The sequence below is a fragment of the Otolemur garnettii genome, unplaced genomic scaffold (assembly GCF_000181295.1).
Source record: "Otolemur garnettii isolate 467f Iridium unplaced genomic scaffold, OtoGar3 scaffold00050, whole genome shotgun sequence".
Lineage (NCBI taxonomy): Eukaryota > Metazoa > Chordata > Mammalia > Primates > Galagidae > Otolemur > Otolemur garnettii.
Window position 1 is genome coordinate 11,484,008 of NW_003852445.1, and position 14,838 is coordinate 11,498,845.

General features: G+C 44.7%; 1 protein-coding gene across 1 annotated transcript in view; it reads left to right on the top strand.

Moving 5' to 3' along the window:
• Positions 1 to 9,690: 9,690 nt before the first annotated feature.
• Positions 9,691 to 14,838, top strand: part of SORD (sorbitol dehydrogenase) — a 40,036-nt gene continuing 34,888 nt past the window's right edge. Inside the window, exon 1 of the mRNA XM_023514260.1 lies at positions 9,691 to 9,844. Within this exon, the coding sequence (XP_023370028.1) occupies positions 9,762 to 9,844 (83 nt within the window). The 5' untranslated portion in view covers positions 9,691 to 9,761. The remainder of the gene's footprint in view (positions 9,845 to 14,838) is intronic.

Sequence of the window (14,838 nt, forward strand, 5' to 3'; positions counted from 1 at the left end):
AAAAAAAAAAGAATTGTTATTCTATCCATGATCAGTCTGATTTTAAAATTCTCCCTAAATAATGCTGAGATGACTATGAAAAAAATCAAATTTTCCAAATGGGCATTTTGATAGGTAATTTATTTATGTTCTCTGATGATGAAATGTTATACCATGTACAATAGTAGTTCAAATCTCATTACACATAAATCATGCTGTTGGGTTTTTAATGCTATACATGCTTTTAATATATTAATGCAATTAATATTTGCATATATATTATTATTGTTGTTGTTGTTGTTGTTTTGGAGACAGAGTCTCACTCTGTCACCTTGGGTAGAGTGCTGTGGTGTCATCATAGCTCACAGCAACCTCAAATTCTTGGGTTCAAGTGATCCTCTTGCTTCAGCTTCCCAAGTAGCTGGGACCACAGGTGGCCATCACTCCTTGCTAGTTTTTCTATTTTTAGTAAAGATGAGGTCTTGCTCTTGCTCAGGCTGGTCTCAAACTCCTGAGCTCAAGTGATCCACTCACTTTGTCCTCCCACAGTGCTAGGACTACAGGTGTGAGCCATCACGCCCGCCCAAGATTTGCTAACATTTTAAGACCTTTCTATCTATATTGATAAGAGAGATTAGTCTATAATTTTCCATTCTTGTGATATCCTTGTCTGATTTGAGTATCCAGGTTATGCTCCCTCATAAAACAAGTTATAAAGAGTTCTCTTCTTTTTTATTGCCTTAATCTTGTCCTCTATGTCTTTCGTTGTGTTTTTGGCAGTGGTTCTACTCCTTTGTGAATCTTTCAGTTTTTCCCTTATTTCTTCAATGGTTTTGTTTTATTCCGCTTTCCTTCCTGAGGTCTTCCAGTCCATATTTCATTTCTTTTTAGTAGATCATTATTGCTTCCCCAACCTTTTGATTCATGCTTTATGAATTTTCTTACAAAGGCAAATACATTATCAAATTTTCCTTTATATTTTTGTTTAAATTTATTTACAGAAAAGTCATGAGTATAATAGAAAAACTTTATTTCCTATTCCATTGAGAGCAAGTTAACAACATGATGCCCCATTCAAATCAGGAAATTAACATTCATTTATATGATTATTATCAGCTAATCCTCAAATCTAATTTAAGCTTTACCAATTGCCATGATTTTGTTCTTTATAGCAAAAGGGTCCAATTCAGAATTAAATGTTGCCTTTTGTTGTCATGTCTTTTTAGTTTCCTCCGATCTAAAACATTCCTTGGAATTTCTTTGACTTCATGACATTGCTACATTTGAAGATTACAGACCAAAAATTATCGGATTTACCTTGGTTTGGGTTTATCAGATGTTTCCTCATGATTAGATTCATTTATCCAATTTTTTTTTTTTGAGACAGAGTCTCACTTTGTCACCCTCACCCTCAGTAGAGTGACATGGCATCATAGCTCACAGCAATCTCAAACTCTTGGGCTCAAGTGATTATCTTGCCTCAGCCTCCCAAGTAGCTTTGACTACAGGTGCCTGCTACAATGCCCAGCTATTTTTAGAGATGGGGGTCTTGCTCTTGCTCAGCCTGGTCTCGAGACCCTGAGCTCAGGCAATCCACCTGCCTCAGCCTCCCTATGCAATTTTTTTTTTTTTTTGAGACAGAGTCTCACTCTCATCCTGGGTAGAGTGCTGTGGTGTTATCATAGCTCACAGCAACCTTGAACTCTTGGCCTCAAGTGATCCTCCCTCCTCAGCCTCCCAGAGTGCCAGGATTACAGGTGGCATGTTTATGCATTTGTGGTATGAATATCTCAATGGTAGGGCTGTTTTCTTCTGACTGCATCCTTTTTTAAAAATATATTTTTCCCAGATTGTGTTAAATCTATACATCAATATATCACCAAAGGAATAAAACCAACAGCTTCTGACTGCATCCTAACAAGTGGTGAATAATTTTAGTTTGACCACAGTGACTAACTTCAACCACTTGATTAAAGTGGAATATGCCAGGCTTCTCCACCATAAAGTTAAATATTTTTCCCTATGTAAATAATATTTTGGGGGAGGGTGCTTTTAGATTATGTGGCTGCCCATTCTTTCTCAAACTTTGAATTTAATAAATAATTTATTGGTATAGATTTGTGGTTTCCCATTTTATTCTATGGGTTATAACTGCTACCATCATTATTTGTATGGTCAGATTACCTCTGATTTGGCCAATAGAAGCCTCTTCAAGCTGGCTTCTGTGTCCTTTGATATGCCCCAGCATTCTTGGAACACTTCTATACTTTCTGGTACAACAAGATACTCTAGGTTCATCTTGTACTTTTCCTGCTTTGTCCCTAGATTTAACCATTTTCTTAGGAAGTCCTGGTTCCTTCCAGTGGAGAATGGTATTTAGAAACCAAAATTTGAGCGCTACATGTGCTCTTTGCTGTTACTGTCCCTAAGCTCCTTACATAGACAGAGCTATGCTGTGTGTGTGTGTGTGTGTGTGTGTGTGTGTGTGTGTTGGGGAGGCATGTGCACATATATAGGCTTTAGTCTGTTTGCTCCTCTATAGCAAAAGGTACTAACAAAAAGGACTATAAACTGGGTGGCTTATGTTCAATAAACATTTACTTCTAACAGTTCTGGAAGCTGGGACGTCCAAGATCAAAGGATTGATCTGGTGAGAGCCAGTTTCTCGTCGATGACACTTTCTTTCTCTATCTTCACATGGCAAAAGGGGCAAACCTAAGTTCTTTGGATATCTTTTAGAAGGGTATTAATCCCACTGATGAGAGTTCAGTTCTCATGATCTAATCACCTCCCAAAGTCCCCACCTCCTAATATCATCAGGAGTTACTGTTTCAACGTATGAATTTGGGGGGAACACAAACATTCAGACGATGACTGTGTGTGTGTGCATATGCAGATATTTATATACTTATTTATTTTTATGTCTATACAAAACCATGACTTCACACAGATCCTTCCAGTTTTATCTAACACCACGCAGGTTCATTTTGTTTTTCTCTTTTTCCATATTTATACCTTCCTCCTCCAACAGCGAGAAACCTAGTTTCCATTATCTTTGATGCTATTGGCCAGGGCCAGGTCTATTCTGTCCACACTCAGTTAATCAATTACTGTGACACAGGTTTTGCAAAACAGATTTAATCTCAAGGCCACTAAGTGAGGAAATAGGAGAGCAGCTCTCTACTCCACCTCTGTGAAGATAAGGCTTAGGGAGATTTATAGTTAGGGAAGTGGGGTGATCTAAGGCAGAGACGTCCAACCTGTGGCTCATGGCCCCATGCTGATTTTGTGAGAACTTTTTTCCCCTATCTGTGGTGTCAGATATGAAAAGGAAGCATGCACATTATTTTTATTATTATTATTATTATTTTTGCTGATCAGCTTTCATTAGTGTTTGTGTATTTAATGTGGGGCCCAAGACAACTCTTATTCTTCCAATGCATGGCAGAGAAAATAAAAGGTTGGACACCCCTGACTAAAGCATGGGGAAAAGTAGTGAGGAAAAATGAAGTAACAGGTTCATTCTGCACAAGTGTAGTTGGGATTCATGGCATTGGCATTTCATAGGACATATGAGCAGAAAATGGCAGCATTAGCATCATAGGAGGGTGGAGTTATTGGTCTTCTGATGTTAAAAGGCCAGCTTTCAGGCACTTGCATAAGCCTCGTTGAAGGGTGGGTGACCTCGCTCAGTTTGAACTGGACAGGAGCTGGCCCAAGTTCTGTAAAAACAACTGAAGTGACCATTATGATAGTGACTAATGAATGTTATTTATAAAGTAGCCAGTGAAGGTTAAATTTCTGCTTTCAGTGGCATGGCCTTCAGCTCCCGCGGCATTTAGCTATATGGAAAAAGGAAGAAAAAAATAACAAAAAGCAAGCCATCTAAAGCAAGCAGGGCAGTCAACGCGGATCAAATTAACCCCTTGGTTTCACTTGCTTTTTATCAACCCCCTGCTATGTGCCAATCTCCCATCTTTGTGGCTGTCTCCTCACCTGAGCAAGTGCCCTCTCCAACATACTCAGGCTCCAACACCTCCCCTTGGCAGACCTGATGATCATCCTTTTTATCACACTCAGCATCCTCTCCCCACACTGGGCTATGATCCACCCCCCACCACACACACACACACACACGCACACACACACACCCCTGGACTGCTTCTCATCCTTCTAGGGATTTGACACCTCATCTTACAACCACTTCCCTGCAAGGATACCCTTCTCATCCCACTCAGGACTCCACCACACCTGTGTTGCCCCATCCCACACCCGTATAGACCCCACCTCACCCTCTCTGCTGGATTGCCTCCATCCTTGCATGCCTTCTTCAGGTCTATGGCAAACTATTCCATCACAGGTTCATCTGTTCCTCGGCAAAACTTTTCCTGTGAATGTTGTCTGCGTTTTCTTTTTCCTTTTCTTTTCCTATAATGCATGTGTTTCCTATAATACAGTTCTTATTTTGGTTCTTTGCTCAAAACTAATTTTTGAATGAGGTGAGTTACTTCCAGACCAGCTATTTGCAGATGTGACAATGAAGGAAAGAAAATAGGACAGTTGTAGGCTAACAGGAATTTCCCCTATAATCCTGGTTGTCTATGAGAGCTCTTTTAGCTTCTACTTCACTCAGCCGCAAAGACAGGAACCTGTGGAGCTGTTCATATTGCCGCCCATGGGCATCTCCCCACTGCCTCCTGTAAAGAAAGCTTGTCAAGGGGATTCCTATTCAATTCTATCTCTTCTGACTCTCAGAACCAAATCTACTCCATGGGAGCTTTTGCCACTAGGCTATGCATCCTGTTCTTGTTGCGAAAATGGACTCTGCACCTTAGAGAAATATAATTTTCCAGCTTTTCCCCTAAGATCTTTAGCCACAGGCAGTCTTACTACAAGTCTTGTACGCTAGCGTTTCCTAGAATGTAAAGCACTGGAGGACCTATGTGAACCCCTGTGTCGGGTTGCTTGCTGGGCTCTGGGTCTGTTGCTTTTGTTGTTTTGTGCCACTCTCCTCTTGTTTCCTGGGATCTTGCGACACTGCTGACTTTTGATGATGTGTCCTCCTGCTCCTAGACTTCAAGTATGTGGCTCCTTGAGCTGGATCACACCCTCTCCCTCTTCCTCCCTCCCTGCTGTGACTACTCAAGTCTGTCTAGCACTACTCAAGTCTTTTCTTTTCCTTCATAACCATTACCATAATTATGGTTGAGGCCTTACTTCTGCGATTATCTGTTTAGTGGCCCCCTAGTCTGAAGTGGGGACTATATCTCCAGCACCTGTCCCAGACATGTCATAGACATTTATTTTTGTTGAATGAATGAGCCTACCCAATATGCCTCCTGCTCCCATCTTTCCACCAAAACGCCTTTTCCATGGTTACCAATTAACCCGAGTTGTAAACTCCATTAGACACTGATTTTCACCTTGATTTCTTGTCAGTATTAAACACTTGGTCACTTCCTCCTTAAAACACTGCCTTTTCCTGTTATGGCTTCACTTACTCTCCAGATCCTGCTGGTCTCTCTTCACTTTTCCTAGTTTGCCAATGTTGGATGTTCAGAACTTGGACCAGATTTTTCTCCCTAGACTATCTCATTCTCACTCACAGCTTTAAATAGTCTATACACCAGTGACTTCCCAATTTAATCTAGACCTTTTGAGCCTAGACTTTCCCAGACTCTGATATCAAGTGTGCCCTATATTACTTGATCATTTCACCTCGATATCTCATTGGGATCTGCTATAGTTTGGAGATTTGTCCCCTTAAACTTCATGTTGAAATTGTGGGGGAGTAGTGAGTTCCCAAAAGAGCCTGACAGCCCCTTTCCCCATCTGGCATCCTCTTTTTCATGCACTCTCTGCACACAAAGGAAGCAGCCTGAGGCCCTCATCAGAAGCCCAGCCAATGCCAGAGCCATGCTTCTTGTACAGCCTGCAGAACCAGGAGCCAGGCTGGGTGCCTGTGGCTCAAGTGGCTAAGGCGCCAGCCACATACACCTAAGGTGCTGGGTTCGAATCCAGCCTGGACCCCCCAAACAACGACAGCTACAACCAAAAAATAGCCGGGTGTTGTGGCAGGCACCTCCCAGCTACTGGGGAGGAGGAGGCAGGAGACTCGCTTGAGCCCAGGAGTTGGAGGTTGCTGTGAGCTGTGATGCCACAGCATTCTACCCAGGGAGACAGCTTAAGGCTCTGTCTTAAAAAAAAAAAAAAAAAAAAAAAAAGAACCAGAAGCCAAATAAACTTATTTTCTTTATAAATTAATTATAACAACACAAAATGGACAATGAAAGCATCTCAGACTTGGGCTATTCAAAATTACACGCACTATCTTTTCCCCCAAAAATGTTCTTCCTCCTCTAGTCTTGCCCATAACAGATAATAGCATCTCCAGCCATCTGGTTAGTCATGTCAGGAATCTGGGAGCAAACCGTTCCTACTACCTTTCAGCTCCCATAAGCCAATCTGTTACCAATGGAACCTACTTGTAAAATAAATCTTGGATCTCTCTATTCCACTCCACCTCCACTTGCATCATTTATCCAAGTCCAATTCACCTTTAGCTGGTCTCCTTACTTCCTTCCACTCTTCCTGTGCCACCAGCATTGCCACTGCTACTACCAAATGCCTCCCTTCCCTGGGTATTTCTAAACTAAAATTCCTGTTTTCTGACTCTTTTTCTAATCCTTTGTAGTACTTTCTTCTGGTTTTCCAACCTTCTAGTGCTTTTTTCTAGTGCTTTCATACTGGAAGGTATGTGAATAGTTCCTCAGAGTGTTCTCCATTAATCTCATCCTTTGCAAAGTTTTTACTAACTTAATTTTCATCAATAACCTTATCGATAACAAACAAGTTATGCAAGAAACCTTTTTTTTTGTTGTTTTTTGTTGCTTCAAAGGTTTGAGTAATTGAATGGCTGATAGCCTGATAATGAGAGCCAGAAGTAGAATTTTAGAACTGCTCTGACCTTTGGAAGACCAAAGACCACACTGATTTTTCTTGTTAGTGCACTATATAATCCAGACCTGTAATAACCCAGTATCTGTAATGGGTTAAAATCTCCCTTCTAGCTATGTTGCCCTAGAGGATATGTACCCTGTTGAGTTCATTTTTAAATTGCAAATAAATTTTCATAGTAGAAATTTCTCAACAACTTGTTAAGGCTTTATTCAGGGGAGAGAGCAACTCAAAGTGCTGTGCTGTTTGGAAAGTTGAGCAGAGGCCCAAAGAAATTGTGCCAAGCAGGCCACCAACAAAGGCAAAGCCAACATTTTACTGCTTACTCAGTAAAATGCCTAGAAAATCTGCTCCTCACCACTGCAAATGCTGAGCTCTTAGGAAAGTATCACAAGTTGTTTAAATACTATCACAACAACTTGCTTTTTTTAATTTTAAAAATGTATGTTTGTTAAGAATCCTTCTTGATTTACCTTTGTCTATAAAGAGTCCTAGTCATAGAATATATTTCTAGTTTTTTCTCCCACCCCTCCAAATATCTTTGCCCCCAGCCAACAACCTTCAAAACAATTGTTAATGTACCCATAAGAGGGCTTCATTGCTCTCACCACACAGAAAGCCAATTACCGAGATAATGAGGATTGTCAGGGAAACAAAAGGATTTATTACAGTGGCTGTGCCAACTGGGAGGTGGGCGGGAAGTACCCACTGCCTCAAATCTGACTTCCCAGTCAACAGGGTCAGGGGTTTTCCCCAGGTGAAATGAATAATGTGTGAGGGGCGTGAGCACCATTACATGTTTGGGGTGGAGTGCAGGGCATGCAAGCACAGTGAGAAATCATGTTAGTACATACATCCCATGGTTAAAAAATGCTGGATAAGTCTTTCCCAGGGTGGGGATTTTAGTATTACAGTGAGCTAGGGATTGATATTGGTAATTCTTTCAGCCTTCTGCACAGGCTGAGTGGGTCCTTGGGCACAATGTGTGGTGGGGTGTCACTTATCTTGTCATCTTTGGACAAACAGGTGGTATAAGACTCTGTAGTTACCTCATAGCTGCAAAGAGATTCCCTGTGTTTCTGGAAAAGAAACTCAAAAGTGCAACAGAAAGTTACAAAATTTGTTTGTTTTTCTTTTGAGACAGAGTCTCAAAGTTTTGGTCAGCAAATCTTACTGGTTTGGGAACTTGAAACATAAGAAAACTACAAACAAACTAAATATATATATATATATATTCTTGCTTATGGAGCTAGTTTCAAAGTGTTACTGCTCAGGAGGAAACAAATATCACTCCATGTGACCATTCTGTCATTATTTCAGGGACCTTTGCTTTGGCTCTAGTCGTTCTATTTTTGTAATTTAAAAGTGAAGAAGTGTCTGCTTCAAGTGGTCCCTCAGCAAGCTCTTCAGCTGTTCCTGGGGCCTTCTCCTGCAGTTCCACCCACTGGAAAGACATGCTTGGGAAACCCTACCGGTTAAAGAGAGGGAACTAGGTTTTAAATTCCCAGCCTAAGTGAGGGCAGGTGCTTCATCCCTTCAAGCACAACCTGCTCAGCAGCCAAGTGCAGGAGCTGCTGGAAGAACTGGCCAAGCACAGCTAAGTGCTGTGGGAAGTGTCTCTTAAGCAAGGAACCTGACTGACTCTGTAAGTACTCTCCTGCAAAAACCCATCTCACGGTATTGTTGTACCTGGTAACAGCCCCCTACCCTGCACCAACACACACACATTCAGCTTTTGGGTCCTCCACAGCTTGATCCATCTTCACCATCAAATCTGTTTTTGAGCTCCTATACTGTACAGAACACTTTACCAGGTTCTAGTTAAGAAATGAAGCCTTGCACTCAGTGGACTTCCAATGCATTTGGGGAAGGGGTGATTACTGTTGGAAGTAAAAGCCATGTCCCTATGTTGGAGCTAAGAGGATCAACAATGTGGCTGGAGGAAGAGAAGAGGCTGTACGGAATGAAACTCTGAGCTCTGCCCTCAAAGGAGGGAGGGGCCCTTATAGACTTGGTTCTGTAAAGAAAGCAACTCCCTCCCCAGAGGGTAAAATCTCATTGTGTTTGTCAGAGAATAGATTTAAAGAGAGGATTAAAGTTCTGAGCCAGGTGGGGTGGTTCACGCCTGTAATCCTAGCACTCTGAGAGGCCAAGGAGGGGTGGATCGCCCGAGCTCGGGAGTTCAACAGCAGCCTGAGCAAGAGCAAGACGCCGGTCTCTTTACACTGATGCATCAGGCCCACAGGATGTCGGATGAATTCATTCACTCTCAGTCGTGCCGGGACTAGGCCCTTTGCTGGAAGCTCGGGACGAGGGGCCAACACGAATGCTGTATCACTGCAGCGCCACTCGCAGCCTCAGCATTCTCATTGCTAATAAATAAATACAGACCCGGGGTCTCGTCTCAGACCGAGACTTACTGTATCTCAGCGTGGGTCCTGGGAACCTGTATTCTCAATAGCTCCTCACATTTCCCATCTCCCTGCTTCTGTAGCTAACCTCTGCAGGCTACTTTCAGGAAAGACAAAAACAGGACGCAGCAGACGGAGCGGATCACCGGCTTCGCCTCTAGCAGGCCCCCTGCCTTCGCCCTCCTCAGCCCCCCGGCTCGGGAGTAGGCAGGCAGCCCCGCCCCGCACTAGCCCCACCCCTCCGCTCTAGCCCCGCCCCAGCTGTCAGAAACCGGGACGCTCCGGCCCAGCCCGGCGCGCGCCGCCCAGCCCAGGCCCCGCCTCCCACCCCTTGCCCAGACCCTTGGCGGGGCTGTCACCAGAGGCTCTGCAGGTCTCGCAGCCTCCAGACTATACTAGGAGCGAAAGAGCGACATGGCGGCGGCTACCAAGCTCGAGAACCTCTCCCTGGTGGTGCATGGACCCGGGGACCTGCGCCTGGTAAAACGGGAAGAAGGGTGGGGAGTCCGCCCCACCCTGCCTTTCTCCGCTCAGAGCCCAGCCGCAGTCCCGGCTTCCCACTTCCAGCCTTCCTCGCCCCCGCACCTGGAGCGCCCTGGCTGCCCAGATGCCAGCTGGTTGCCCTGGGGGTTTGGGGGTGATGGTTGGCGTTTGTTGCTAAGGGGAGGGATCTTGTCGCGTGTCTCTCCGAACCTAGCCCCGTGGCTGGCACGTGGCCGGCGCCCGGGACAGTTGCACACTAATTGAAGCCTTCCCCCTCCTTTGCCAGCAGCAGATTCATAGTCCATATCCAGCCTGTTGGGTTTTTCAGAAAAAACACTAGAAAGACTGCCTGAATTAGGATCTGCCCTGAACTTCTCTGAGTAGACAGCGCGGGGGAGGGGATGGGGAAACAAATCACACTTAAAAACTGTGGAACTTCTGTAATCCCCCTTTCTTGGGACTGCTAACCACCCCCCCTTGAGAATTATTATGATTACAAGAATACTCATCACTTAGGAAGTGCTCAGAAAGTTCCAGCTCCTTCTCCTTTCCTTCCAGTCCAGGCCTCCATCTACAGAACTCCTGGTGCCTCTCTTGCTCGTGCCAGACTTCTGGATCTTGATGGTCCCCAAGTCTCAAGGGCTTCTTATCTCCTTATCTCCCTCAGTCCTGCCATTTTCCTTTCTGATCTCATGCCCCTGTCCCTTTAGGAACATTCTGTATTGTGTCTCCTCTGCCTCACTTCTGACCCTGTGTTTTGGTCCTTGGCTTCTGAAGCCAAAGTTTAAGAGCTGTTTAGTCAACCTTGTGGTTATGCTAAGGTTCCCTTGACAAAGTCCCTCTCAGATAGGCCTGGGATGGTGGCAGGTATGTGGGACCAGTGCCAGCCATGTCTGCTGCTCCCCTTCATCTCTGTCCTCTCAAAGAATGTGCATCAGGATCTAAAATACAGGAACTCAGATTATCTAGATTAGCATTTCTTCACTGTTTGAGAACTTGTGGTCTCTCTCCTCACAGAATGCAGACTGAGTTTGCAATTCAGATTGTTCAAGGACCCCCTATGAAGCCTTTAGGGGGTCTGGAGACCTCAGACTAAGAACCATTGCCCCAAGCCTGAAGAAAATGTCATATCCAAGGTGATAGGCTTGTTTAGTTACAGAGCAAAGACAGGAACTCAGAAGTTCAGGCTCCCATTATAGTGCTTTTTGCTCACCTTGGAGCCTCCACCTAAGGTCTTGAACTAAAGTGATACTGTTAGGACTTATTGCTACAAATACCAGATGGTATTACAAAGAAGGAAAAGTGGTATAGCTCTACACAGCTTACAGGGTGATTTCCAACTCAGTCATTTATTCCTTAAACATTTATAGATGAGAGGGTGCCTACTATGTGCCATGCTCTGGGCTGGGGGCTTGGAGTACAGAGAGGAGGAGGACAAAGGTCCTGCCCCCAAGCTCCCCAAGGGATACAGACAGAGTAAACAATTATGGCATAGTCTCAGGGCTTTGATAAGAAAGTCCCTGGTTAGGGCCTGCTGCATGTCATTCACCTAGTAAGTGGCAGAACTAGAATTAATTTCTGTTCTGCCATAACTCCTAAATTCATGTTCTTCCACTGCTCAGGCAGACTACCTCTATTCCTCTGTAGACAAAGCCTGGAAGACTAGAGGAGAGAGGAACTCACCTTAAAATTTATCTCATCAGCTTTGCATTAGAAGTCACTCTCTGACTAGATCGGGGGCTGGGACAGAGTGGCTGTATACTAAAGGATCTAGAAAATCTGATGGGTTAGAGAATTTCATTTGTGGTTGTGGGACTGGTACACTAACTGGGGAAATGTGTTCAGGGACGAATTCAGGAGAACTCCTAGGTTCAGTTTGAGAGTGGGAGGTGGGCGGGATCATTTATTTGACCAAGTAGGTTAAACTGATGAGACTGAGTTTTCAAATGTGCCTCTGGGACATTCCCTTGGGTCAGGGGTGTGGATTGCAGGAATGCTATGTGGACTGGAGGTGTAGATTTAGGAGTCCTTTGCTTCTCCACTGAGGAGCATTGCACCCATCCCCAAGGGGCATTGCCAATGTGGCAGGAAGGCTTGGTTGTCACTATGACTAAAGGACATAACTACAGACTTTTTAGTGCATAGCACTATCCTGGACATAAAGAGTTGTCCTGCCCCAAATAGTGCTCTCTTGGCAATTGTGAATAGCTAAGGTTGCCTAGACTGAGCTGAACCTGCGGAGTGAGAAGGAAGTCAAGAGTGAGGCCCTGCACTGGAGCAGGGGGCAGAAAGAGCTGTCAGCAGAGGTGATTCAGCATAGACCTTCTGGGCCCTGCCACTACTGCTACTCCTTCCCAGGCATTATCTTCCCCAGCACTTCCACAGGGACCCCCTAAGTAGGGTATTTCTGCACCTCCACCTCTTCCTTAAGGTGAACATAGTCTGTGGTTTGGGATTGAAGGTAAGTGCTACCTCAATCAGAGGCAACAGTAGAGAGAAAGAGTCCTGGAAAGCTTTGAGGAGAAACCGCCTATTCTCTCTGTGGGAAACGCAAATGAAAACCAGGATTTCCTGGGCCTGAAAGTTAGCACAGTATTGCATTTGGGAAGAAAAATAGGCTAGCCTGGATGTGAATTACAAAGAGAGAAGAGGGAAGAATTGAAATCTTTTCTTCTAATTTTTTAGACAGAGTCTCCTTAGTCATCCTGTGTTGAGTGCCTTTGGCGTCATAGCTCACAGCAACCTGAATGCCTGGCTTTTTGCTTTTTTCTTTTTTTAGAGATGGGAGTCTCACTCTTGCTCAGGCTGGTCTCCAATTCCTGTGCTTAGGCAATCCACTAGTCTCGGCCTCCCAGAGTGCTAGGATTATAGGTGTGAGCTTACATGCTGCCCATGCTGTCTTTGTTATAAGAGCACTCAATCAGATGGTGCCCATGCTCAGTGGGTAGGGTGTGGGCCACATATACCAAGGCAGGCAGGTTCGAACCTAGCCCAGGCCTGCTAAACAATGACAACTGCAACAAAAAAATGGCCAGGCTTTGTGGCAGGCGCCTGTAGTCCCAGCTACCTGGGAGGCTGAGGCAAGAGAATCGCGTAAGCCCAAGAGTTTGAGGTTGCTGTGAGCTATGACTCCACAGCATTCTACCGAGGGCAACACAGTAAGACTTTGTCAAAAAAAAGAAAGACCACCCAATCACAGATTAAAGACACTTTGGCTTCTGGCTAGGTGGGGGAATTGAAGCAAAGCAGGATGTGGCCCACTTAGGTGGCCAGGGAAATGCTGATAAAAATGGTCAGTGCCTCTGGAACTCCTGTGTAGGGAGTGGGAAAATTTAGGAATGGGGAAATTCCCATTCCTAAAATCTGAGGCAAGATTGAGGTTGCTGTGAGCTATAGGACGCCACAACATTCTATCCAGGGTGACAGAGTGAGGCTGTCTTAAATAAATAAAAATAAGGAGGCCCTCAGGGAGCTGACAGTATTTGCTGATGGGTGTTTGCTTCTTTCTGCATCAGCTTGGTCACTGTTCCCTCCAGCTCTCTTTAACTCTCAAACTTTCCCCTATTTAAAATGAGGGGCAAAGCAAAAGTCCTTAAAGCTTCTAAATTGGGAAGCAAGGACTCCACCCTTCCCCGTACTGCCTTCCTGCTTCATTCAGGTGAGGCCACGTACCAGCAAGCATCCAGGACAGTGTTTCTGTGGGAAAATGTAACCTGGTCCAGTTTGCTTGTCCCCTACCTGATAGGAAGAAAACCCAATAACATCCAGTCTCCCTCCTGCCCACAAAGAAGGCATGATTTTTTGCTTTCTCCATGCTATAGCTACAGGGCACAAAAAATTAAGCCTCTCCCCTACTAGGTAGTTAGTGATAACCTCTATCATAGCAAGAGGGGGAGCGTTTATAAATTGTTATAAATTGGGTGCGAAATCAGATACACATACACACAAAACAAAAATCTGAGCCTTAAGGACTTTTGCTTTCCCCCCCTCATTTTATTATTATTATTGTTGTTGTTCATTGTTGAGGATTCATTGAGGGTACACAGAACTAGGTTACATTGATTGCTTTTGTTAGATAAGGACCCTTTTATATTTGTGTCCTTCCCCCCAAAGGTATATCACAGCCCTTAAGCTCCATCCCTTCCCTCCTTCCCCCTCAGCTCTCCCCATCAAGTTTGGGAGTTAAAGGGAACTAGAGGGAACAGTGACCAAGTTGGTGCATAAAGAAGCAAACAGCTCACCAGCAAATATTGTCAGCTCCCTGAGCTCCTCTTTATTTTTATTTATTTTTCGAGACAGTCTCACTCTGTCACCCTGGGTAGAGTGCTGTAGCATCATCACAGCTCACAGCAACCTCAAACTCTTGATCTCAAGCGATCCCCATTGCCTCAGTCTCCTGAGTAGCTGGGACTATAGGCACCTGCCATGATGCCTGGCTAACTTTTCTATTTTTAGTAGAAATGGTGTCTCACTCTTGCTCAGACTGGTCTCAAACACCAGAGCTCAAGCCATTCACCACCTTGGCCTCCCAGAGTGCTAGGATTACACGCCTGAGTTACCATGCCCTAGCTACCATATTTGTTTTCAAATTCTTTTTTTGTAGTTTTTGGCTGGGGCCAGGTATGAACCCGCCACCTCTGGTATATGGAGCCGGCACCCTACTCCTTGAGCCACAGGCGCTGCCCTGCTACCACTGAGTTCTTTTTAAATGAAAATAGTAATAAGGTCATAAACAAGTTGGGGGGCCAGAGTAGAGTTTAGTCCCAGTTCTACTGCTGCTGGGACTCAGCAAATTACTTTCTGCTTTGACTTCCAGTGGAGGGGGGATGATAGTAGTACTCGTACACTGGCCGTGTGAGGAGTCGCTAAGGTGCAGCGGGGCATGCAGCACACACAGCTCATGGGAGTGCTACCTATAGAGTTAAGGAGGCCAGGGCCCATGAGAATCGAACACTGAAAGCATCTCAGGGTAAAAGAGATGGATAAAGACCAAGACCTTCAGGCTTAG